The sequence below is a fragment of the Heteronotia binoei genome, chromosome 2, assembly GCF_032191835.1.
Source record: "Heteronotia binoei isolate CCM8104 ecotype False Entrance Well chromosome 2, APGP_CSIRO_Hbin_v1, whole genome shotgun sequence".
Taxonomy (NCBI): Eukaryota; Metazoa; Chordata; class Lepidosauria; order Squamata; family Gekkonidae; genus Heteronotia; species Heteronotia binoei.
Window position 1 is genome coordinate 90993883 of NC_083224.1, and position 26924 is coordinate 91020806.

Genomic DNA, 26924 nt, shown 5'->3' on the forward strand with positions numbered 1-26924 from the left:
GAGCTGAGACCATAACTGGCTTTTCATTTCCACTGAAGAGGAGCTGGCTGTGCCTCTTGCTAATTTGTAGTGATGCTGAGTGATGGTCCTAGAGCAGTTTGTGGCATTAATGTGACAAACTGTGCTTTCCCTATGCTCTGAGATTAATCTGGTAGGAAAAAGCTAGACTACACAGAACAAATACAGAGAGCAGCAGTCTGTGCTTTAATGCACAGTGGGTGGGAGCAGAGGTGGGTGTCGTCCTTTTGTTGGTCTTACGGCTACACCTCTTGAGGAATAATGTTATATTCCTTTCAAGGAGCTAATAGCTGGACATTTGAGGTGTAATGGAGGAGGGCTGCACCAGTACTTTTGGAAGTCAATTCAATGCCAATCTCAGATTTGATTATATTTGATTATATTCCATGGCAAATAAGGTTTGTGAACTAAGGGCTGCTGCTGTCAGGATTTTGTTCTGATGCTTGATGTAGTTCCCAGCAGTCTTTCCACAGACTTGGTCTAATTAATGGGATTTAGCAAGGGATTCAAGATGGCTCAGAGCTGTACAAGGTGCCTTCACAGGCCTTCATTGCTTTGAAGAGCCATCAGATGTGAAAGGTTCTGCCTTCGTGATTTCGTTGCTGGTTTGTTCCCAACTTATGCTGCCCAAAAGATTCATCTGCCCCGAGAATCCTTCAGACTTGCAGAGAAACAGCTTGAGGTGGCCCATGCAAATGAACCAAGTTATCTGCTGCAGGGGTGGGTCAAGAAGAATGTTGATACCTTTCTGTCATGGAAAAAAAATCTTTCCAGACCTCAAATATCAAGTGTTCAATCAGGCACTGAGTGCAAGTAAGGTGCATTCAAAAAGTCTTTTCACAGGAATATATACAGATTGCACCTTGAGGAAACACATTCAAATAAGGATATATAGTTCCTCCACTCCAGTGTCTGAAGTTAATGATTAGGGAAATTTGTGTTTGGCCACCATCTGGCCATGGTCAGTCAAGAGATCCAAAGCTCTCTCTTTTTGTGACCGTAGGCAAATCTCAGTTTTGGTTAGGGTAGAAGTACAGATGAGAGTCCTATTTGTAATAAAAGACAAAAATGATTCCCTTCTGTAAGATTATCCTGAAGTGGAGTCTTTTGTGGATTTCTGGAAGGTGGTTTAGATTTTTCACAGATCCAGTTTGGAATTCTAAAACTCTTCCCTTGGCCCTTTTCTGCTTGTTACCCAAAGGCACTGTGAGCTATTTCTTGACTTTCTTGCAGTACTCACAGCTCCCACTGCAGAGCTCTTAGATGAGCTTCTGCTGTTATTTTGCTGCTCCCATTCTAATCAGCAAGACCCGCAGCACATCTGTGCAAGAGTGGAGTCTCCCCACCCCCACCCCTTCTCTTTGGCAACTCTCCTCCCCTGCCCTGCTGCCCTGGGCTTTTTCAGTGCCTCCCCAGCTTGTCTGTGACTCTTTGTTTTCCTTTTCTGCCATCCCAGCTGTGCTAGGAGGTGGGGCTGCCTGCTGCCAGAGTTAGAGAGCTTATGACAGACTGAGTGTGACTGTCCCATCACAAAAGGATAGCCAATTGTTCTGGTACTCCCCCCCCCCATTTAAAATGTGAGGTTGTTTGGGGTCCAGACAGAAATGCCCTACCCTGAACTAGTGTCCTGCATATCATCTCTTTGCATTTCTCTAATTGAGTGGCCATTTGTGAAAATAAGTCTTGACTTTAGTAATTTGTAAAACATTATGAAGTTCTTTAAATGCATAGCTCAGCAGTAGGGTACTTGACTGCCAGTCAGGTGATTCCTGGTTCAGATCTGGGTATTCCATTCATATTTATTAAATCTGAATATGGTCCAAGATTTGTTCCCTAGCATCTCTGCCTGAAGGATCTTGGGTAGTAGCCAGAGTAGAGATAGTCCAGTGGTCCAAGTTCAACTCAGTATAAGTGACTGCTGATATAGTTCAAATGAACAATGTGCTTTGCAACTACTTCTAATTGATGTTGCATTTTTGCAAGGCAGGCAGATTAGTGATAGCATTCTCAGTTTATGGATGAGAAGCTGAAGCCAAGGACATGAGACTTTTCTCTGTAATTGTGGTAGAAATGCAGCATGTACTTCTCAGCTCTGTGTCTCAATCTGTGCCTTTAAAGCAAACAAATAAACAAGCAAACAAAAAACTACTGCCTACAAAGATTTTGCCTTTTCATTTAGTCTTGGGCAAAATAAATGAGTGTTGTTGAAGTGTGTTCTTAGCTTGAAGAACTGACAACGTGACATGCAGCTCTCTGGGTGCTCTCTTATAACGCACGTCTCTTGTCCTTTCAGACATGTCTATCTTTGGTCACTGCCCTGCTCATGATGAGTTCTACCTGGTGGTGTGTAACCACTGTGGCCAAGTGGTCAAACCTCAAGCCTTTCAGAAGCACTGCGGTAAGCATGCCAATTGAATTTCTGTGGCCTCTCAGGGAGAGCTGTGATTAGTGCTGCTTGCTACTGCCTCAGGCACCTACCAGTGGGTGGTGCCTGTTTGAAAGGCCCTTTTCTGTTGTTCTCCTGCATATCAGGGGAAGGTCTTCTTTGCTTGAATCACATCTCAGTGTGTGTGAGGAAACTGCTGGGAGGGCAGCAGCCTGTGAGACAAAGGGGGGAAAGAACATGGTTGTGCTAGGGCTGCCTAGTTTTAAAACATAAAACAAAATATTATGTTTTGCTACTGTTGTTTTTGGAATGAATGTAAGAGAAGCAGCTAGAAAATGGCAAAAGCCTCATGTGAATGATGACACACATGAACTACAGTGATGTGCATCTCAAGCAGCCATAGTTCAGCGATAAATCACATGCTTTGCATGTAAAGATTCCCACTGAGTGCAAGCTCTGCTTGAAGGATCTTGGTAAGAGAACTGCAAAAGAACGTTTCCTGAGAATATAGAGAACCACAGCTTCGCTAGGCTAATGCACCTGGCTCTCCTGCCACACGCCCACCCATCCATATGGTTATATTTCCATTCAGACCTTACAAAGATTCCCTGTGCTTGGCCATTTTCCTGCTGGTTCTGTACCTGCATTCTTGAAATACAACTATAATAATCTAATGTAGGAATATCCTTCAGCAACCATCTGCAAGTAGTTTACCACCATCCAAACTCTTTTCCTACAGCCTGGTACCCCTGGAAAGAGTAGCCACTTCATCCAGATTAATGAAGTCAGTTTCTTTGCCATCAAAAGAGAGGGATATTGAACTGGAAGCAAGAGGAGGGGAGGAGAGCTACACTTAGGTAGTTTCAGTAAATCACCTTGGGCAAATCATATCCTTTCTAGGAGAGTAACTTGCTAGAACCTTTGGCACACAAGTGTGAGGGGGTGGGTATCAGGTATAAAATAAATTGTGCTTATGCTTTGGCTTTGTGACTCATGCCTTGACAGGAGACGGGGAATGGAATAGTGTGAAGGCAACACATCTGTGTTGCTGGTGGTAGCAACATAGTAGTGTCAGTGCTCTGGAACCTGACCATTCACATGTTATGACCTTTGTGAATGAGAAACAGGTAGAGTGCCTCTTCTGCTGTTTCCTAGCTCTGGTAACAACCTTTTGGGATGGTTCTCAGCAGATATTCTTTGAATACCTTTTTGTGGAGTTCTATGCTGCACAGATTTAGAAACAGGTTTTTTTTGGGGGGGGGTTAAAAAGTGGTTTAGTAAATAAAATAATTTAGACTGTTGTGAAATGAGGAGCTTCAAAGTTCCATTTTGGGTGTGTGGAGTAGAGTTTAAATGGAAATTGGGAAGAGGAGAAAGTGAGTCTGGTGTTACAGACTCTGCCAACAACAAAGCACAAGAAGCTGTCCCACAAAGCTTTGCATATGAAACCTAGTATGAGAGATCTAGAATTCTGTTTCCAAAAATATCTAAAAGTGTAACCATAATCCCTTGGCTGATGACTAGAACACTATATACGTAACTCTGAATGTCTTTGCATGCATTGGTTTGGTTTGATAGGCATGCTTTGTTCCAGAATCACAATCTGGTTTTGGGAAGAGAGTATAGAAACTAATCATAACTGGGGGTGGGGGGTGTCATGGAGTTTCAATATTTTGTCTGTGACCACTTAAGGAGGCTCAGAATTCACAGAACATCTGTGGCCAGTAGGATCTATAGAAACAAAACAATTGGAGTTGGAGATAGAATTGTAGTCAAAGAAGAAAGTCCTCCTGGTTATTGTGGTGTGACTGAATTCTGCCCTCCAGGACATTCCTATAATTTGAAATAAGATTGCTGCCATACAGATTCCGTGCACTGACTAGCTTATATTGGTATCTGTGGTAACTGTATATTTAATTCTCATGCAGAGAGACGACATGGACCTCTCAGCAAACTTTATAATCGGATGCAGGCCTCTTCCAGTTTGCAGAAGGGCCACACAATCAATGGGCGAACCCTTGCCAGTGGAGGTCATGGATCTTCCAAATCCTGGAGGGAGAAATCCCAGAGCTCTTTCAGTCATGCTCAGCATCCACCTGAGAGGCCAGACAAGATGCCGAAGGACAACCTCTGGTAAGGGGGCCTGAATTTGTGAGGTACCACCCTGAGTTGAGCTAAGGCTATACCACACAGTCAAGTGGGAAGAATGTCCTGACTGCTTAGGGTATCTGGGGAATGTAATCTTCTGTTTCTGGTGTTGGGGTTGGGAATTTTTTTGTGGTTCTAGCAATTACACATGTGTTGTACTATGCTTTGTGACTTCCATAAAGAAATATAGCTACTAAACTTACTCCTAAATTGTACTTAGCTTACTGCTAAGCTTGATTTTAACATAGTGGTTGTATTTTTTCCTATGGTCCTTTTTGCCATTACCTAAGTGGATCCTGTTACTGTGAGACTGCTGGTTTTGAACAATTTTAAGGTGTTTTGATGTGAGATATTATGAGATATTGGTAGTTTTATCTGTCTATCTAAAAACAGGATAAAAGGATAAAATAGCAGCAAAAACAGGGAAGAAAACAGAAAAATACAATTAAAAACAATTTAAATTAAAAAAAATAATTTACTGGATATAGGAAACTCTTAAGATCTTGAAACAGTTACTATGAAAGCAAGAAAGTACTTTTAAAAACATGGGATAAAAAGAAAACAATCTAAGGAACTAATGAACAAAACAATTTAATGAACTCCATAGCAGAGGACGGAATCTAAAGGGTCTGGGGGAATAAAAACATCTTTGCATGCCCTCTAAAAGCTTGTATATTCAGCATCTGGCAAGCTTCATTAGGGAGGAAGTTCAAGAGCTTGGTGCCACAACAGGAAAGGCCTTGCCTTTCTGTAACCTCTTTCTGTTTGATCCTCCAAATCATAGAGAAAAGCTGGATAAGATATTTTAATTAAAATGAAAGCTCTAGTGGCAAGATCTTTTAACTGAGGTAACTAGCCTATTTGTTAAAGTACCATGAGGATGGGTGATTGCTACCTTAAGGTAAGCCTGGTTTAAATGCTGCAAGAAAGGTCATACTGACTCTGTATATGACCACTAATAGGATATGCTCATTCTGCTGCTGGAAGGTGTACATTCTGATGCGGGTGGCTGAATTTAGAGTAGCAGCCTGTTGTTGGCCTAGGGAAGAATTGTAAGTTATAGCACTCCCACTTGGACCAGTTACGGGAGCAGTATCCTAATGTCTACTTGTTTTCCTTGTTCATTCTTCCCTCATACTTTCTGTTAACGCTGGCTGAGGCCACAGTTTTGGAACTTTCTCTGATGCTCCTACAGATGTTGTTGCTAGGGTAAAGCAAGCCAGTTCTGCTCACCAGGTTGTCCAAGATGTCTTTGTGCTGGAGCCCTCAAAAAGGTCATCCTTTCTGAGGCCTCTGGGATACTTTGTTGAAACAGAATTCAGTAGTAAAGCAATGCAGGACTGTCATCCTTATCAGTTTAAGTGGGAGACCATCATCTCTTGCAGTATTTCTGATTTAGGGATCTTCTTTCTTCCCTCTTTCTCCCAAGCTTGTTTGTGCCTGTTGTGAACCTAGAGAAAATCTCCAGCCTTCCAAAGCCAGATGGAGATGGAATCAAGGCCTCCTCAAAGCCCTCTGACTTTCCTATCTCCAGACAGTCTTCTGCCAGCTCAAAAGAGGCTGTGGGCAAATCTTCTCTAGCAGCATCACCAAAAGAACCTGTAGTGCCAGCCAAGGCAGGTAGCAACAACATCATGCCTGCAGATGGCTTGACCAGGAAGTTGGAGAACCCTCCTACCTTGGGGGAGAAGGAGCATGTGAAGTCTCTGAAGAAGATGCCACGTGAGTCTTTTCTTCCTCATCTTCCCTGTGGCTGGAAGCAGTGAGGGATATAGGGAAGACAACACGAGCTGGTTGCTTGTTTCTCTTTCATAACGGTGCATCTCCAGGGTTTGGCATCATAAGGATGAATTCTGTTTTGATAACCCTTCTGCACATGGCATAGACTTGGATTCTAAAACTTGCTTGTTGCATCCTTTTCAGTGGTGGAGGAGGGAGTCTGGTGCCAGGAGCTGCTATTTGTGCAGGCCAGCCTTTTTCAGTGAGCCAAAAAGCACCTAGCCCTAGGGGAGATGCTGCACAGAAGAGAACCACCTCCCTCATGGATACAAATACACTTAGTGTCCAAGCCATAGTAATCTTCTTCAGATTTTCCCAGGGGGTAGGGTCAAGCAGCATACTGCCAGGCATTCTACTTTCCAGAATAAGGCTTTAATTGAGAGAAGTGGTGGTTTCTGACATGCAGGTTAAAATATTGGTATATCTCCAAGGCAGGTGAGGTGCCCCAAACTCATTGTTCTTGGGCACGTTTAGGATCAGTGCCCCCGTAAGTGAGCATTCTGAACCACTTGGTATGTCATAAGAGGAGAGGGCCTAAGTAGGGGTCCCATCCCTCCCGCCCTAGCGGGGGACCCCAGGTTTTCCAGCCTCTTCCCCCGCTCCCCAAAGAAACGGAAGCGGGGGAAGAAACGGCGCGAAGGAGCGTGGCGACCCGCCCCTTCTCCACTTCACCATGGCTGCTCCTCTGAGATGGGCTCAGGCTGGGCCCATCTTGGAGGAGCAGCTGGGAAGGGGCGGGGAGGGGGCGGCGGCAGCGCAGCGGCATCGCCCGCTCTGCCTCTGAAGTGGAGTGGGGGGGCGCGGGGGGGGGGGGGGGCGGGCCGCATGCGCAGTGGCTCCGTTCGAGAGCGTGTGCTGTGCAGTTGAGGCGCAGGCTGAGGGAAGGCGGGCCGGCCGGCTCGCGGCTGTCTGGCCTCGGTCTGTGGCGGTGGTGGCGCCCGCAGGACGTTCCAAAGCCACCGGGGCTATGACCTGCCTCCATGGCTTCCTCAGCGGCGGCTCTCCCTGCGCCGCCCTCCGCTCCCTGTTCAAATCCTCGCGGCGGCGCCAGCAGCATCATCACTATCAACGGCGCTTCACCGCCCGGCGGAGGCGAGGAGGAGAAGCTTAGACGTTAAGGTGAAGCACTGTTGATGGTGATGATGCTGCTGCCGTGAGAATTTGAACAGGGAGCGGAGGGTGGCGCAGAGAGAGCCGCCGCTGAGGAAGCCACGGCACCTCAGTGCGGATGCTTCCTCCGAGCTCCCCTCGAAAGCCGCCGGCAGGGGGTTCCGCCCCTCTCAGGTGGTGGTGGTGGTGGCCAAGAGTTCGAGCAACAGCGGTACCGCTTCGCTGGCCTCTCGGAGGAGGACCTTAAGCAGCTGGTGAGCGGCCTTCCTTGGGTTGACCCAGTGCAGGGGTGGCGAAACTGTAGCTCAGGAGCCCCATGTGGCTCTTTCACACATATTGTGTGACTCTCGAAGCCCCCACAGCCTCATTAAAACTAAAGTTACTTTCTTTCCACCTTCCTCCCCCTCCATCTATTTGCATCCCTTCCTTGTCTTGCAGCTCTCAGACATCTGACGTTCATGGCTTGCAGCTCCCAAACATCTGATGTTTGTTCTATGTGGCTCTTGCATTAAACAAGTTTGGCCACCCCTGACCCAGTGCGTGGGGGTGGTGGTAGAGTCCTCAGGTGCCTTGTGGGGAGGGCTGTACCACCTCAGAGAAAAGGTGCATGATAGCAGTTGGGGGATGATAGCCTAGACAAAAAGTGGAGGGGGTTCTTTACACAAAAACAAATCTGGACTGGAGGGTTTCAGTCTCTTCTCCCTGGGCTGCTGGTATTGTGTTTGCAGAAAGTCCCTTTTTCTGTGCAAGGAGGAGCATTCAGAAACAATACCATCTCATTGGACTACTGTGTGGTTCCTTTAATTGTGATGGACAGAACTCCCTTTGGAGTTCAATTGTGCTTGTCACACCCTTGCTCCTAGCTCCACCCCAGTGTCTCCTGGCTCCACCCCCAAAGTCTCCTGGCTCCACCCCCAAAGTCCCCAGATATTTCTGAAATTGGACTTGGCAACCCTAGGCCTAAGGCAAAACAAAGCTTGCCAGTTTTGATAGTCACTTCCCAGATGTTTTCACTAGCTTTCTCATTGCCTTCCTTAATAAAGGGGAAGCAGGCAAACCTGTCAGTCAATGAGTAATTGAGATTGATCCTGAAAGCCACCATTTCAAGACCCACCATCACACAAGCAGGTGTTTATCAGATTTATGTACTAGGCTAGAGAGGGAGTGGGAGAGGCCAGTTTTGTGCATCGGTTTGTGGGGAGCAGGGATGGCTAAAGGAAATGTAGGGACCAGGCTTGGCTTGAGAGTCTCAGCTTCAAGGAGAGAGAGAGAGAGAGTCCAGAGGAAGCACAGCTGGTGACTTGGAGGTGATGTTTATTCCAGCTCTGTATGTTCTCCTTGTTCCACACAGTAAAGTGGTAGCATTTGTAGGCCAGAAGAAAAGTGGCACCAAAGCCTTAGTAGCTGTTGTAGAGTCTAAACTCTGTTTAGGCTGCCCCCATTAAATAAATATAAAGTGAGAAAATAAATTGGTCAGAGCATTTCCCTAAGTGCAGAATGTTTGCAAAGGCACCTGTCCTGTTCTGATAGCAAGAATTGACACTTAATGAAATTTAGAATTTTTTGAGAAAGGGCTGCCTTCCTGAAGGAAATTGAGACACTGAGGCATGTATGCTGAACTCTGTTTTTATTTTGTTCCCACAGGGAAAGAATGTGACCTAAACAGGCAGTGTGGGGTAATGAACCCTGAAACCAAGAAGATTTGCACACGGTTACTGACTTGCAAGGTATGGTGATGCATGTGACCCTCCTTCCTGCAGAAATTGGGGAAGAATGGGGCAAGACAAAGACAATTTCCTTGTCCATTTCCATAGACCTGACATTAAAGTTACCCAGTAATTTTAAACCAGTACCACTTCTCTGCTCTTAACAGTAGCCCAGCATACAAAAATGTAGATGGTAAAGCTTTGATTCCCTACCTGTCTCCATGCTAGTAAAATCTTAATCCACTGGGAAATTTTCTTGTTCAAGCCTCCTTAAAATAAATTAGGAGCTGCACATGAGCAGCACCAAGTTGCAGAAGGACTTCCTGGGGGATTGTGCCCCTTGTTGCTTTGAGAAAGGAGGCCAAGCATCCTCTTGTGGCAGTTAATGATGTGGAGTCTCAAGCAAATCTGAGGCAGTGGCTTTACATTGTGTTTTACAGCCAGCAGTGCATCACACAGATAAATGAACAGAAGGAACTAGGGGGTCTCTGTTCCAGACATTCAGGATGGACCCAATCTAGGCAAAAGACAAAGAAATGACCATTGTTTGGTAGTTTATTGGTTTAGGCCACGAGCCCTTGGTGGGGGTGGGATCCAGGAATCACAAAACAGAATAATGCTTAATTCCATATTGCCTGCTGCTATTGCAAATAAAGTGGACTTTCTGATAACCAGTTTTTCTTTGTAATAAGTTAGGCTTATGCTGGGTGGGCCAGTTTAATACTGGTATAGGTAGTTATTTTCTGGCAGATTGATAATGTGAATTATCTATTGAGCGCTTTCTTGTAAGTCAACTACTAGGACTCAGATATTTCTTAAGGTTGGTACAGTTATGTCACAGAACTGTTCATGCAGCCCTAAGAAGAGTTAAGTTCTTTAAGTCAGTGGACTTAGAAGGATGCAGCTCTGCTTTGGACTGCACTGTGTGTTCTCATGTGAGGAATTTTTTATTTGAAAGCACCTCTGTGCAAAAATCACATATAGTTTGTACTCCTTCAAGGCTTGAAAATTAACATTCTCTTTGAAAGAGTCAGTTTTGCAGTGCAGTCCACATATGCATGGCTTCATCTTTTTCAATTTTGTGGAGGACAGTGCTGAACAGGTTTGTTAGCTGACGGCTCTAACCATTCCCTCCTGCCTGTGCTCCAGATCCATTCTGTGCATCAGCGACGTGAGGTGCAAGGCCGTGCCAAGGATTTTGATGTCTTGGTAGCTGAGCTGAAAGCCAATGCCAGGAAGAGCGAGTACCCCAAAGAGAAGAGCCCAGTCAGGAAGGAAGCAGCTGCTGAACGGCTCTCACAGGACTCCTTTTCATTGTCGCAGGCGTCGCTGGTCCTGCCCAGCACTTCTCCTTGCCGAATGAAGCAGTCTCACTCCCACTGTGCACTTTCCAGGTATAGAAACAGAGATCTTCCCAGCTAAAGGGAGGAGAGGAAGTGGTCTTTGCAGAGTTGCTTCCACAGTTGAATTACACCTGCCTGGAAGAGCCTGCTCTGTTACAGCAGTAAACAAGGCCTCCAAGAAGTCAAAGTTTATTTGATAATTTTGAAGGAGTTGGACTCCTCCCAAAGTGACACAATATAGTATATATTTCCTAGCAGGGAGCCAACAGTGCCTCTATTAACAGTTCAGGACATTCTTCCCTTGGAAAAGTCACTCCTTTCTCTGTTACTCTTAGGTCTAGAATATCCTCTGAAAGTGACCTTGATGACCTGCCTGCCACCTCTGGTGAAGTTGACCATGGGCTCTACCCTTTCCCAACACCCAAAGGCACTGGTCGAGCGTCAAGTGAGGAGAGTGAGGATGACGCAGCAGAGGATTCCCGCAAGCTGGATTGCCATTATGCAGTGCGGGCTCCACTTCCCCAAGCAGTAAGTGTCAGGCTGATGTAAATTCTGGCCTGTAAACCCATTCCATCACATCCTTGAGAGTAGACACACAGCTCAAATGTTGCAAGACAAATCCTGGACACTTGAACATAAACAGCTGCCTTCCACTGAATCAGACCCTTGGTCTCGCTAGCCTAGGATTGTCCACTGTGAATGGCAGTGGCCATACTACCTGAAATCCTTTAACAGGGATTGGCTCAGGAGAGAAGAGCCTCTGTTTTGCATGCAGAAATTCCCAGGTTCAGCCTCCAGTTGAAAAAGACCCAAACAGTAGGTGAAGAGCTTCTGCCAGTACTCACCTTGATGGACTGATGAGCTGATTCAGTATGAGGCAGCTTTCTTAGTGTTCATGTGTGAGCCTGGGATCCTATGCATGCAAAGCACATGTGTTTCTTTACCACTGAGCTCTACTTCATCTTTTTGTGTTTGCGTTCTATAGATGTTTGTCTTTTGTATATAGAATGAATCTCTTCTATAGTGACAGAAGGATCTTGTCCCTGCCCTTGTCAGGTTGCAGTACATGCTGTTTGCATTAATTTTATGTATATAATTTTTTTCTTGCTCCCTTTCCTCCACAGTTCTGCACCTTTGGAAGCAGGTTAGTGAGCCCTGGGTGTTATGTGTTTAGCCGACGGCTGGATCGGTTCTGCTCAGCGCTCAGTTCCATGCTGGAGAGGCATCTTAGCTCTCACATGTGGAAGTAAGTTATTCTGGGTGGAAAACAAAACATATTCTCTGATTTAACCTGGGGGTATGTGAAGGCACTTGTGCACAGTGGCATGGTTGTATGTTTGTGTACGTGCATACAGAACATGTAGTAGCAATATTTTTGCACAAAGAAATGTCTTTCTAGGATCACCCCCCCCCCCCCCCCCCCCCCGCCGAAGTCTCAGATGCCTGTTGAAACACATCTTGACTTCACAGCACCTGCTTCTGTTTTGTGGTTGTGTTTGCCTGGAGGGGAAGATATGAACTCCAGAAATACTATGGGCTTGTGCATACATTGTTTTACACCTTGATTTCTGTACCAGGAAGTAACTGCTTCACTAGAGGTTCCCAAAAGCAACCATTTCTGCTCAAAAGAAACCTGGAAATATTCCCTGAAACTCTTTCTCTCCCCATGCCTTTCTCCTCTCCCCCCTTTCCACTTTAGCTGTTTTTCTTCTTCTAAACAGTGTCATCTTCTTTCTGATCCTTAGCCATCAGGGATCACATTACCTACATGAAGCCAATCTGATTTAGCTGTGTGACAGTGTCATGAAGCTGATTTCAAACTAAGGCAACACCCTATTTGAAAGGGTGTTGGGGAGGGGCAGCCACACTGGAAGTAGTTTTACCCTCCTGCCCTCACCGAAAGTGGAGTATTGTGTCTTCCCTTCATTCCCTTGTTTCTGCTCAGCCATACTTCTTATCTGTAGATGGCTGTAAGCCTGCCTCTGAGAGGTGACAGGAGAAATGAGAGACTGTCAGGGGCAACCAACCAGTAGCATGATGTGGAAACAGATGGCAGCAACCTTGGGAGAAATGCCACACAGACAGAATGTGTGCATAAGAACCAGGTCCAGGAGAATTACATGGGAGCCTTTCCATTTAGGTAGACATACAATAAAAATCATTAAACTTAATGAAACCATTAATTTATATTATCCTAGATACTGTGTAAATCAGCAAAAAAAATGCAACCCCCATTAGCTGAATATGCAGTTAAACATATTTAGTATGATTGCTATAAAATACATCTGCTTTTTAAAAAATCAGGGACATGTGTTTTTGCCGTTTATTTAAGAATGCCATTCTCTTTGTTTATATCTCTAAATCTTCAGAAACATAGAATTCCTTTCATTTCACCTAATACACACAGACCTTAACTTTTGCTATATGGTTCTCAGTCTTCAGGGTTATTGTGTGCCTTGCCAAACTGGGAATATGAGGAGGTGGTTTAAAAGGATGGGATCTTGAAGCCTTCCGCTTCCTTCAGTGACAACTTTAGATAATAATATGGAGGCTGGAAATTCTAGGTTCTCCTTCACTGATTCCAGCCCAAGGTATTGTTGGCTGTCCTGAGCTGCTTCCTACATTCTGGGGCTCTTGTTCTGTCTCCTGCTACAGTGGTTTAGGTGTTATTTTTCCAGTCCAGTGATATACTCCACTTCTCTCAGTGTCACAGTTTCTTTTCATTGGTAGGTGTAAGTTTGCCCCAACTGAGCAGAGAAGTCATTTTGTGTGTATGTTAACTTCTAAATCAACAGTGGCTTAGTTTACATTATGAAAACTCAATGATATTTAATAAAAAGATAATTTGTAGAAGCACAGGACAAATGGTTTTTCCTTAAAAACAGCTAAGAAACTGTACTGATTTTTAAAAAAATGAAAGTGAAGTGTTATTTCCGTTGTAGAGATGAAAGTGTTTTGGAGCAGGGGTAACAACTTGTACTTGTGTGTTGTGTTTCTGCACAGAACATAAAATGAATATAGTATCTAGTCAGAATCAGTATTATAGTAATTTTCTTAACCCACTTTTTATTTAAGGTTTTTGTTTCTTTTTATTGAAGATACATGCAACTTTTTATACATTTTTGAGACCTAAGATTTGTCAGTAATATGAAGTGTTAGGTAGCAATCCTAGGGAGAGTTTCCTGGGAGTAAGCCCTACTGAATAACATGAGACTTATTTCTGAGTAGACTTGTTTAGGATTTCTCCCATAAGTTTTTTATAGGATAATCCCCAAGGAAAACTTTGAGCCAGACTTAAATGCTCTGATACATAAGGAGATGTTCCAAAATTTAGACTAAAGGGCTGCTGTTGTGTGGTCTCTGCTGTTATGATTAATAGGCAGGAATTATTCTGAATAAGTATGAAAATGCTGGATTTACAGTCTTTGGAAATTAAGAGATGTAAAAAAAAATCCCTGCAGCTGAGGGAGCAGCAGTATACACCTTGTAAACATTTTTTTGTTTAATGATCCTTCTGGATGGTCAGTGGAGCACCTACTGATCTTTGTATGATATTCCCACAAATCCATTTCATTGCTGATATTTTCTCTTCTCCCCCTCCAAATTTTTTTTTTTGGGGGGGGGGAGTATGAAAAATAGCTTTGTTGTGGGGATACATACCTTTGTTCACAGGTGTCACCCAATTTTAAAAGGGTGGCTAGAACAAGTCAGTACAAGGAAGAAATAGGAAGTGTGTAATTTCTAGAACAAATAGGGGAAGAACCCCAGAGTCTTATGCTCACTATTTCCTTCTTGCCCATCTTTTATAATATACTTGATTGTCCCTTATTTTATTCTTGTTTTTAAGTTTGGTGTAGTGGTTAAGTGTGCAGAGCCTTATCTGGGAGAACCAGGTTTGATTCCCCACTCCTCCACTTTCAGCTGCTGGAATGGCCTTGGGTTAGTCATAGCTATCATAGGAGTGGTCCTTGAAAGGGCAGCTGCTGTGAGAGCTCTCTCAGCCCCACCCATCTCACAGAGTGTCTGTTGTGGGGGGAGAAGATATAGGAGATTGTAAGCCACTCTGAGTCTCTGATTCAGAGAGAAAGGCAGAATATAAATCTGCAGTCTTCTTCTAAGTTTGATACAGTTGTCCCTTATTTTATTGTTGTTAAGTTTTATACAATTCTTCTAATATATAAAATACTTAAAATAAGATATTAAAATTTCATTATCAACATGAAGCATTCCTTATTTTGGGAAACATGCAGTGGGTGTTCTTATTTCAAATCTCTAAAAATGTCCCTTTGATCTGGTAACTGTACTTGCTTTTCTCAGGCCATAGATGTCAACAATCTACCTTTCCGAGAGGAAATGTCAATCATCCTTTCACCACCTCTTTTCAAAATATAATAAGGGAAGAGGAGTGTGTTCTAGCTGTGTCAAGAGAAGGCACAATGAAGATGTAAATGAGACAAAAAAAAATTAAAAGGAAGTCTATGAAATGCCAGATGTGGTTGCTAGAAGCACTAGCCTTGCAGGTGTTTTTTTCCTCACACATTTCTGATACCTAATCCTGTTCTGCAGTGCTATAATACTCAAGCCCTCAAGAAGTTTTTAAAATACATTTAAAATACTGCCAGCGGCTTTGGCTTGGAAATGGAGGGAACCTTTATTATCCTAAGTGATTGTAATTTGTCACTTTCCCAACAACATTCCACAATGAAGTCACTAGAACAGTGGAAGTGACAGGACAGTGCATATCTCTTGAGTGGAATGATGCCTTCAGAAGAGGCACCTGGTTCCTTTGCAGCCAATAAAGAACCCACTGTGCATTTATTGCACAGGAAAGAAAGCCTGAAAAGGCTCTAAATAGTTATACAACTGAACAAGTTCTGATGTTGTCTTGAAGTAAATACACACACACATATAAATGTGTACTCCCCTCAAGACAACATTGCAGCTTGTTAAGTTGCTATATGGTAGGAGTGTTTCATGCAGTAGATTGTTATTCTTCAGCTTTGTTATCAATTACCACAACTCTTTGGCAGTAGAAATCTTCTATTTGTTCAATTAACCTTTTAGTCCAGGAGTGTCAAACATGCGGCCTGGGGGCCAAATCAGACCCCGGAGGGCTCCTATTAAGCCCCCTAGCAACAGCTGTCATCTGCTTCCTTCTCCATAACAGCTTGCTTTGCAAGACTTGCTTAATCACACAAAGCCTCTATTTTCTCCATTGGCTGAAGTTCCTCCCTTGGGGAGGAAGGGGAGGAGGGATAGCTTGCTTTGCCAGGCTCAGTTGCACAGCAGAGCTACTGAGCCAAGCCTCCCTTCCTTCTATTGGCTGAGGCTCCTCCCCCTCTACATCCGCTGGGGAAGGAAGGAAAGAGCCAGAACTTCCTTTGCCCAGTTCCCAAGGGAGAGCTACAAAGAAAGCACCCTTAAGACCAATGAATGCTAACGTTTTATGCATGTTTTAAGGTTTTGTAAAAAATTGAATTGATCTTGTCTGAGTCCTTTATAAAGTTTATATCCCTGCTACCTAATCTTTAATAGGTACACACAAGGCCTGATCCGACATGGACTGCCCTTGCACAGTATAGCCTGGCTCGACAAGGTCTCATTTATGTCAGATTCGGCCCTCATAACAAATGAGTTTGAAACCCCTGTTTTAGTCTCTTCTATGTGCAGAGTCTTTCAATCCCAAATTCTCCAGTAGGTGGTGCTGGAATGTAGGGACAAGAACGTCCATCTGCGCAAACACAAAAAACACACCTGGATCTGGCATAGATGATGATGATGATATTGGATGATGGGTGTCTGTTCACTTGCAGGCATTTTTTGTTGCAAAGGCTTTTGGAAATTGTTTTTATTTCAGTAAAGCTAGTATAATTCCCCCTCCCAAACTCCACATTTATAACACATTTTGACATATGATAATTTTCCACCCAAGGTTGCTAGACTAAAGAAACAATTTCTTCAGTGATTTTCATCAGACCATCTATTTCAGAACTTTCCAAATCTTTAATTTACTGTTATTTAACTGTTAGATCAGACATGGGTTGTTTGACCTGCCTTGAATGTTATTGAGAAGCAAGATTTTTCATGCTTTCCTACAGCTTTGCAGTACTTCTGTGTGCCTCCCTGGTTTTCCTTGTCTTTTCTGCAGTCTTTTGGAAACATCCTGTGCTGTGATGTTTTGAAAATGTTTGCAGCCAAGTCAGGGTGGCATCCATGTAAACAGGAAAATCTGGATCTTCTGAAAACCACCTGCATTGACGCCATTGTCCCTGGCTCAGTTTTCCATGATGGCCATCCCTTCTCCACTGCAACTTGAGGGCTTATTTAAAAAAAAAAACAGCAATCAACATATTGTTTTAGTGGTATAACATAGCAATTGCTATATCATTTTCTGTGAATTCACAGCATTCATTTTTAAAAATTGCCTCTGAAGCACCTTTTGTTGCGGAGATATAAAGAGAAAGTCATATCTCCACAATCAAAGAGGCTATAGTCTGCCTCGGCGGGGAGGGCGGGATATAAATAAAAATTATTATTATTATTATTATTATTATTATTACTTTAAAAAACTGAAGCTGGGAATTCAGAGAACAGATTGTTATAATGCTATGTTAATTGTCAATTTAAAAAGCCCTCTCCCAGTGACTTGGGGAGGACCCATCTCGGAGGACTGGAGCAGGGAGAATGTGAGGAAACCTGCCATGTAAAAGCCCTATTGCTGCTGCACTGTATTAGCCACAGCAGCAATGAGGAAGCCATGCCAGCTCATCCCCTTGTGGAAAACGCCAAGTTCTTATGCCCATAGTAACATGTAAGGGTTTCTGTTAGTCGTCTGGAATTTTACAGAAAGGGGGGGGCGGGGGGGAGGAGAGATACTCCCCCCCCCCCCCCCCCCCGATGCTGACTTGCATTCTGAAAACTCAAGGGGATTGGTGAAGCTTAGCCGGGATTAGCACTGGGCCAAAGGAGATTGACATGTGAGAGTTCAAATAGTTTAAAGAGATCAACTTCACTTTTTCCCTTTCTTTCTTGACCTAACCAGAAGGATCCCTCCAGCTGCTGATCACCAGCTGCTCTCCACTCCATCACCTGTGCTTCTGGGCTTCTCTACATCCAGCACTTACCAGAACAACAGTTCCTCTCTGGTTTGCAGCCTTCCCCACAGCCTCCCTGGCAGGACCTCTGTGTCCTCTGCAGCTTCAACAACAGTGGTATCCAGGGAAAGCCGCGCTCACCACAGTATGAACTATGCAGTGGGGTCACCCCATGTGGCAGCTGCCTGCAGCCAGTCAGACTGGATGGGTGGGAGCCAGTCCATTACCTCCCCACTCCCAGCCAACACCCCTTCACCATCCTTCAGCAAGTTGCCTTTGACCAAGGCCAGTAAATCCTCCAAAGCCAAGGAGCTGGGTGGCAGCATGGAGCCAGAGGCTGTGGCCCGGAAGCGCAAGCAATCTTCCGGAGCCCCTGCTAGCCCACCATATAAACAGACCTGTTTTCTGGATCTGGGCAAAAGCAAGGCAGCCAGCTGTCCAGTCTCCCACCCCTCTGCAAAGGCCAAGCCATCTGGGATCTCTTCCTCCACCCTGTCCCTCAACGGAACAGTCTCTGCGGGTGCCAGAATCAAGAGGGTAAGCCATCTAGACTGCAGGGCTCCCAGCCATGTGCCAGTCAAAGCTTCACAGCTGGAGAACCGGGGGTCCTCACTGAATGGCCCCAAAGCATTGCAAGCCAACTGCATCTCCGATGAGGAGGCCAAGAGACGCAAGAATACAGCCACTTACTGTCGGCCAGTGAAGGCCAAACACACCCCCTCTCCCTTGCCTTCCTCATCCTCGTCTGACTTGGGTGGCTCCATCAGAAGGAAGAAGCCAGTGGTCTCCTTGGGCTTTGAGGAGAAGCAGAACACAATGAAGGTAAGTGCCCAGGACATCCTAACTGTGTGGCTTCCGCCCTTTCCTCCCACCTCCAGAGAACCTTGCTGGCACAGGGCTGAGTTAAGGCTGGGCACTTCAGGATTGTTACATTTCAGAAAATGCTTCCCAGATGTTTTAATTTGATGTAGTCTATAAGAGGAGTTTCAAATGTCAAGAGCAAAACTAAAATACTGTTCAGTAAAAAGTGTTCAAATGTAGCAATTCCATCTCAGCTGCACTTTCACAGCTGGTGACCAGATCACGACAGCAAAAGGGGACCACTATGGAAACTTTATCCTGAACTCTTGTTGGTCACAATTTCCAAAGCTATACGTATACCTTTTACCAATGCTGCCAATAAACTCAAGCTTGAATTGATTGGGTTTTGGCATGAACCAATTTTAAGGTGTGGCTATGAGAGTTTCTTTTTTGGGGGGGGGCTGCTTTAGTTGTGGTGTGAATTGGTAATGAGAAATTCAAAAACAAGATATTAAAGGTGACCTCTCTTCCTAGCAATGAGTGGTAGCTTTTGCTTATTAAATTGCACTGGGAGAGCCAGTTTGGTGTAGTGGTTAAGTGTGTGGACTCTTATCTGGGAGAACCGGGTTTGATTCCCCACTCCTCCACTTGCACCTGCTAGCATGGCCTTGGGTCAGCCATAGCCCTGGCAGAGGTTGTCCTTGAAAGGGCAGCTGCTGTGAGAGCCCTCTCCAGCCCCACCCACCTCACAGGGTGTCTGTTGTGGGGGAGGAAGGTAAAGGAGATTGTGAGCCGCTCTGAGACTCTTCAGAGTGGAAGGCGGGATATAAATCCAATATCTTCTTCTATCTTCTTAACTGTCCATATGGTTCCATAGCAAAGCTGTCTGAATGGTTATCTGGCATGTTGCATTAACAAAAATGCACCCATGTTGAGATTTTTGCAATATGCAGGTGTATTTTACATTTTAATCAGTTTCTTTAAAAGCAGAGGCATTTTAAAACCCATGTCATTGATGGGCAGCCTGCTTTTTAGCAGGTATGGGGCTACCAAGGTCCCATGTAACAAATTCATGGGGTAAGTGAGATATGAGCTGGTGTCACTTCTGCTCATAGAGCACTCATCCTGTGTTAAGATTCCTATCCTTTTCCTGACAGAGACTCTTGACTTTTACTAGCTGCATCACAAGAAGAAATTCAGCAGGTGCAGCTCTTTCCTGGTATGGCGATGGCAATAGGAAAAACCTTGACATCCAGTCAAGGCACAGAGTTTCTGTTCAGGGGAAAAGGCAGCAATTTTGACTGAGCATTCTTTAAGACAGGAGCAGCAATGTATAGGTTAGGGCTGTGTTAATTATATTGGGGTCGCCAGATTTTGCTCAGAGAAGAAGTCATGGAGAGGCAAACAATACAAATCAAATTAAGAATCCACTCCTAGGATCATTTCAGACCACATTGCTTCCTCCAGTATCAGTCAGGTCCTGCAAAACCCTTTTGAAGTAGAGCACAGGTAAGGCAAAACTTAACTGGTTCCTGGACAAGAGAGCACAGGGAGACATCTTGTTCTGTAATGCTGTTATTGCAGTTACTGGAAGTTGAGTGAAGAGTGTTAGGATGATATGTGAAATTTCAGTGACCATTTAAATATATCCTGTTATATAAGCAATTTAGAGTGGAATCCTCTAAAAACATTGCTGTATGGAAGAGATGGTTGCCCGATAGAGAAATTAAACTCCAAAAAGCTGCCCTAAGCCCATTAGGGGAGGGCAGGTTATAAATGTAATAAAATAAATAATAAAATAAACTATAACCAAGAGTAGTAATGTAGATGACTGCCAATTGTTGCCATAGCTACTTTTTGGTTAAATTTTTGTATAGGGGTTTACTGTTAAAATAAATAGACATTTTTAAAAGATCCTGTAATAATTGTAGATGCTTCTGGGAAGATTGCAACCGTGGTATGATGGCCACCACCTTTTTCTTTGTCCCTAGCATCAGGTAATCAACAAGAGAATACCTCTAAACCATAGGGGTTCCATCAAGACTAATAGCTACCAGTAGTCATATTCTCCATGACTTGGTTACATTTGTCTGGAAAGAAGTTCTGCAGGGTAACAAAGCTGCATCTCTTTCACTAACAGAATGCCTGCCTATCTACCCCTTGGCTTTTCTGATCCTATCAGATATTCCTCATCTGTACTTACATCTTTTATTCAGACAAAACTATAAATATTAGAGGAAAAAAAGAGCTGGGAATCTCAAGGAGCTGAGTTAGGTACAACAGTGAAATCTCTATACCATACCAAACCTTTAATGGCATAACAGTTGCAAATAAAAATACACAGAATATAAAAAATTGAACATTGGAGATAAAATCAAAATAAAACCGAGCTTACAGATGCATTCATACATGGTCAGATTTAAATTTAAGGATGTCAGCCAAAAATTTTGTTACAGCCTCGCTAACCTCCCCCTCAGTATCGTTCAATAAATAATAACAGGGTGGCAGAATAGACAAATCTGGGGAGAAAGAAATTTTACAAAATAAATCTTTATGGAGATTATGATAAAAGGAACAATCAAGCAATATATGCTGAATTGAGTCGGGAATATTTGCTCCCCAGGAACAGAGCCTGTCGCCTAAAGGGACTCGATATCTCCCTTGTAAAACTTTGGAGGGAAACGCATTTAGTCTAGCCAGCATAAATGCCCTGCGATGACTTGGAATGGTTACGTCTGATAGATAATGGGGCATTTTGCCGCAAAAAGCATAAAGACCTAAGGAAGCTGGGGAGCAAATATAAGGGTCTGTTGGCCGTAGTTTTGTTTCCTCCAACTCCCACAGTTTCAATTTAATACATCTGAAGATATATGACTCATCAGAAGTAAAAAAATCATCAACCTCTATCCCCAACTGGTTAAGTTTGGACATAAGCACTGCTGTCCAGGATGAAATATATGGGTCTCTTTTAATACAATCAAGAAGGCTGTTAGGATCTGTTCTAAAGTGAATTTTGAGCCAGAATTTAAACACTGCAATCCAGGCTTTTGTCTCCACCAAAGACTGACCCACTTCAGAGCAGAGAGCAAAACAGGACACACATTTTGCCATACCAAGAATGTATCTAAAGAATGAGGCTTGAATGCCCTCCACTTTCCTGGTAATTGCTGAGATCCATATAGGGATACCATAGAGAATTTGGGCTAGTGTTTTAGCTTTGAACACCTTAATTGCTGCTGGAACTAATTGGTTGCCCCTTGCAAAGAAAAACTGTTTAATTTGAGCAGCCGAATATTTAGCCAAGTTGACGGTGTTGTTATGATGTGAAACCCAGCTTAACTTGTGATTAAAAGTGATCCCCAGGTATTTAAAAAATTTTGTTTGCTCAGTGGTTGAGTTGCCAATAAACCATCTCTGTGGGCGCCAGCAATTTGAAAAGACAACTACTTTAGATTTGTCATAAGTGATAGAGAATGAATTACAATTACAGTAGTCATAGAAGGCATTCAGATACCTTTGCAGGCCCACACTTGTGCAAGAGAGGCTGGTAGTATCATCGGCATAAAGTAATAAGGGGACCGCTCGGCCTGCTAGTTTAGGTGGATGACCATTAATAGGGTTCAAAAATTGTACCAGGTCAGTTAAAAATAAATTAAAAAGATGCGAGGCCAGCACGCAATCTTGTTTAACCCTTTAACACTACACATTAAAAGTACTTAGTTCTCCCAAACTTTAGAAAAGGGTAGCTATCACTTCTAGAATAGTGTTACAAGAAGACCAACCCAAACATGTTATAGCACCTGATACCCCATGGGTATGGTTGGAAGGTGCATGATGCAGCCATCTTATTGAAGCCAGGCAAGTTTGGGTATCTTCAGTGCCTAGATGGGAATATCACGTACACTATACTACTATACTATTTTGAGATGGAAGAAAAATGGCATGATATGATAAATAAAAACTGGCAGTAATCCCCCCAGGCTGATGTTACCTGAGCTGGACACAGTGTTCTGATCTTGGAAATTTTTAACTTGACTCTCAAGTGTGAAGGGTTTGCAAGATCCTTATCAGAAGAATCACCAGCCAGAAAAACTTGTTGCTAAGAGTGCATTTTTCTTTCCCATCTTTTTCAGATAATACTGTCGCTAGACGGAAATGTTGACCATGAGACCAAATTGTAGCTGTGGGTTCTTGAACGGGGATGTCCAGTTATTGTTTTTCTTCTGCCCCAGGCCAGAATTCTTCTCTTACTAGATTAATCCACTCAGATTACACAGATAAAGAAAATATTAATAAGTGTTTTTATAGCCTCTAGAGAGATTGTTGATGTTTGTGCTGCCAGCTACATGGCAGATAGAAATTTAACAAGTATGGTTCCTCCACAATCTCAATCCAAGAAAAAAAAAAGTACCTTTATGTACCCGTACTTGTAAAGGCTCTGTCACATGACCAGAGACCTACACCTGAAATGTGCATCAATGGCTCCTTTTCATTTAGATCCAAAAACATCTGCTGTCTGTAGTTGTAAAGCATGTCCCTTTTCTCTCTTGTAGTTGCAGCTACTAACCCAAATCTGAGCGGAGGGGACTGGATATAAACCTTGTATAATCAAGGAATTTATAGTTGTGTTATTTTGGGATTGTTACCTTTTTACTATTCAAGAAGGACATCCAAGAAGGACATTTTAGGGTATTTTACTAAATAGAAGTTGTCCTTGCCCTTGATTTTTGCTGGATCAGGTCACTGGCTATACTAGGGAACTAAGAACTATATCCAACAAAGATAATAACACTGTTGTTTATATGCTCACTGATGTCATAGTTACAGAGAGGTAATTTGCGATAATTCCAGTCCTTGGGAGCTTGATTCTTCTTTGGACTTGTAATCAAACCAGAGGAGCCAGTTGCCTCTAAGGAAGGGCAGTTGAGAATTATACACTTTTATTATGGGACAGCATCTGTCCATTGGAGAACATGTAGGTTTTGAGTATCTTTATTAGGAACTGGAAATATCCAATTTGTGTTTGTGTGTGATCCTTTAAAAAGGCATTTCACATTTGTTTATTTTTTTAAAAAAAGATTTATATGCTGCCTCTCCAAAATGCAAAGGTGGTTCACAGCTTAATAACAGAAAGTTTCCATGCCACAACTCTTTTCTGGTAAGTTGCAAACATGGTTGGGAATTCTTTTGTCATTTCAGAGAGGCAGCTGGTTGCTGCTTGAGCTGGAATAGGCATTTGCTATGTAACTAGTGTTGCATCAGCTGTCAGCCTGCACACTGACACCCTGTTTTCTTTTCTCCTTACAGTCAAAAGCGCATTAACAGCAAGTGCCTGTGTTCTGCAGAAGGAGCCACCAGTCTGTGGATTCTGACCACCTGGGCCAGATTCAAAGCCTCCTGCTTTTTATAACTTTATAGTATTTTTCTAAAGAAAAAAATTCCTCTAAAATATCTGAAGACTCCTAATTTTTCTTTTTGTTGCTTGATTTTTTGAGGGGGAAGGTTGAAAGAACATGAATCCCAATATGAGGAAGTCCTATAGATACAAATATAATCAGGTCACATTGCAAGAAGTTGGGTACAAATGGAGTGGCCAGAATCCACAGTGATGCTGGGATAATCATTCTTGAAGTATTTTTCAAAAAAAGAAAAGGAGTGGGAAAGGAGGGGAGGCAGAGCTGGACAGACTATGTGAAGCAGAGTCCAGGTATCTGTGCATCTGCCCAGGGCCATCAATAAGCACAACTTTGTAAAAGTTCCAGAGTGGGGATTGCCCACTTCTTACTTCACTCAGCCATACTGTTCTTCCTATGTAACTGTTAATGTTATGACTCTGCACAATGAGTTGTGTTTTCTGGTAACTTCAAACACTAACCTGTTCTTAAGGCCAGAAAAGAGAGAAAAACAAAGCTGCAAATGCAGCCTTCATGGTCCTGACTTGCTGTGGAGGCTGAAATCACAGCTTTTGTTCTGCCTAGGCCTGGGGTGTCGAACTCATTTGTTATGAGGGCCAGATCTGACATAAATGAGACTTGGTTGGGCTGAGCCAGGTTGGGCTGGGTACCTATTTAAAATTAGATAGCAGAGATATTAACTTTATAAAGGACACAGACACAATTAAATATATTTTACAAAAATTTAAAGCATGCTTAAAACATTAGCAGTCATTGGTCTTAAAGGTGCTTTCTTTGCATTTCTCTCATGGGATCCAGGGAACTGAGCAAAGGAAGCTCTGGCTCTTTCCTTCCTTCCTCAGGGGACGGGGGGAGCCTCAGCCAATAGAAGGAAGCTCTGCTGTGCGACAGAGAGAGCCTGGAAGAACAAGTTCTTCCACCCCCTTCCTCCCCAAGAGAGGAGTCTCAGCCAATGGAGAAAATAGAGGTTTTGCTCTGTAGCTTCTGTGCAATTGAGCAAGCCTGGCAAAGCAAGCTGTTATGCAGAAGGAAACAAGATATAGGGAGAAGGAAGCAAATGACAGTCAGTTACTTGGGGGCCTGATTCGGCCCCCAGACTGCATGTTTGACACCCCTGGCCTAAGCTTTTTGACAGCTAGAAGTCTTTTCAGGCGAAATGATAAACGCATTCTGTATTCAGCGTCCCATTGTATTTAAATACCAGAACAGTACTACGATGGCTGCATACGTTTTACTGTCTTACCTATTCTTAAAAGGCTTCTGCTCTTTCAAATTTAGAGAAGGAAAAACATGACCAGGAAAGAGAAGGTGAATGTTATTAATGTAGCCACTGTAGCACTTCTGAGGTTGCACACACAGCTTTCCATAGAAAAGGTGCATGCATGGTAAATTGCATTGGTGGATGTGGCTGGGTGGGAAGTGGCTGTCTTGGTGGGAAGACTATCCCACTCTGCCAGTGTTTGAACCTTTTCATCACCACATTAAGGAAAAAACTGAGAAGGGCATTTGACGGAGGAGCAGAAGTCAAGTGCCTGTACATATCTTGCAGAATTGTCTGGAAACAATTCCCTCTCTTTGTTCTTCCTACCTTGCCCATCAGCATCCCAGTTCTTACAGAAAGACAGGGAGAGATAGAGTTAATCACATGCACATTCATTACGCAGTGTCCTAGTAGTTGTGTCTGGGCTAACAGTAGAATTGTGGCTGTGTCCATGGGTGCCTAGGGAGCCATAGTAAGATATATTGTTAACACTTGGTAGCTATAGAACAGCTTCCCAGATGTGCTCTGTATTTCTGTGCAAAACTGGAAGTATGTTGGATGGTGGAAAGGAAGGTAGCCTGTGCATCAAATTTCAGACAGGAACTCTGGCACTGAGAAGTCTCCTCACCTAGACCTCCAAGTATCATGGGCCAGCTTGCAGAGAGGCATTTCAGTCTTTTCAGACTATATTCAGGTGTCCCAGTGTTTCCTTTATACAGTTGTTCGATGCTTATTTATGTATAGAACATCCTTTTGTTGTTTCTTGCTGTTGGGTCAGTTTCTTTACACTCAATTTAGCAAAAACATATATCTCCCCCCTCCCCCCAAATGGATTCCCCTTATTTTTGTTCACTACATTTGTATCCCATTCTTTCTCCAGGGAGTCCTTGCAGTGTTTCTGCCTCATAATAAAGCTTCTGAGGGCTGTAAAACTGAGAAGCGCCCCCAGCCTTTCCAATAAGTATTGGTTGAGTGGGGAGAACTAGGAATCAGCACACAAAGCAAACTAATGTCTGTGTGTTCTTTTAAAAAATGTATAAAACTCCAAGGAACTGAGAGCTATTTGAATGCCTTTCTCTTCCTTAAACCCACTTAAATGGTTTTGTGGAGATTTACTTGGAAATGGCTGAATACATCAAAGAATTTGTGATACAGAGGTTACCACTTCTGCTGCATGTCATAGATTGTGCATACTGTGAAGGGCTTCCAAATGCATCTTATGCGTAGGATGTGCATTCTCTTAAGCATGAGAATTCTGTGGTTGGAGAGGAGCCCATGGAATGCTGCTTCTGAGTGAGCATTGATGAGCCCCTCCCCACCCCCCATACTCTTTGGAGCAACAGAGCAAGGAGGCTAAGCAAAGTCTTCAAAGGACAGCTGCAAAGGAAGTACTGAAGTCCTGCTGATAGAAATATCAGAAGAAAGGTCCCTTATTAGCCTGCTTCAATATCTGATGACATGCTAGCTGCAGTCAGCCTGAGTTAGTTTGGACACTGAGTGAGAGATAATGGGAGCGCTGGACTCAGATGACCAGGGACCCAGGCATAGCACTGATTCATATAGTTCTTGCAGGGAGAAACACCGGCCGACTGAGAAGTATTTTGGAGCCTGGAGCTGTTAGCACTCAAAGGTCACAGCAGATTACAGAAAATGGATCACTGCCTGGGGAGAGAGAGGGACAAAGGCAGATGGTTGTGTGGGGGGATTACACATGTGGAGGGTGACACATAATAAAGCTACTGCAGATAGGCAAAGAGAAACTGCCAGGCTCTGAAAGTTGCTGGACTGTGTGCGTGTGTATGTGATTTACTAACACTGCTGGGGGAGGGAATCACATGAAACTGGTGTATTGGTCATGGAGGTT

At 43.6% G+C, this 26924-nt stretch overlaps 1 protein-coding gene across 1 annotated transcript in view; it reads left to right on the forward strand.

The window, feature by feature from the left end:
- The window catches only part of ATXN7L2 (ataxin 7 like 2), a 28332-nt gene extending 4496 nt beyond the window's left edge, over nt 1–23836 (forward strand). The window contains exons 3-11 of the mRNA XM_060231593.1: nt 2312–2416; nt 4333–4537; nt 5982–6274; nt 9086–9168; nt 10297–10541; nt 10826–11018; nt 11615–11736; nt 17533–18406; nt 23693–23836. Coding sequence (XP_060087576.1) covers nt 2312–2416; nt 4333–4537; nt 5982–6274; nt 9086–9168; nt 10297–10541; nt 10826–11018; nt 11615–11736; nt 17533–18406; nt 23693–23707 — 2135 coding nt within the window. The 3' untranslated portion in view covers nt 23708–23836. The remainder of the gene's footprint in view (nt 1–2311; nt 2417–4332; nt 4538–5981; nt 6275–9085; nt 9169–10296; nt 10542–10825; nt 11019–11614; nt 11737–17532; nt 18407–23692) is intronic.
- Nucleotides 23837–26924: the final 3088 nt, after the last annotated feature.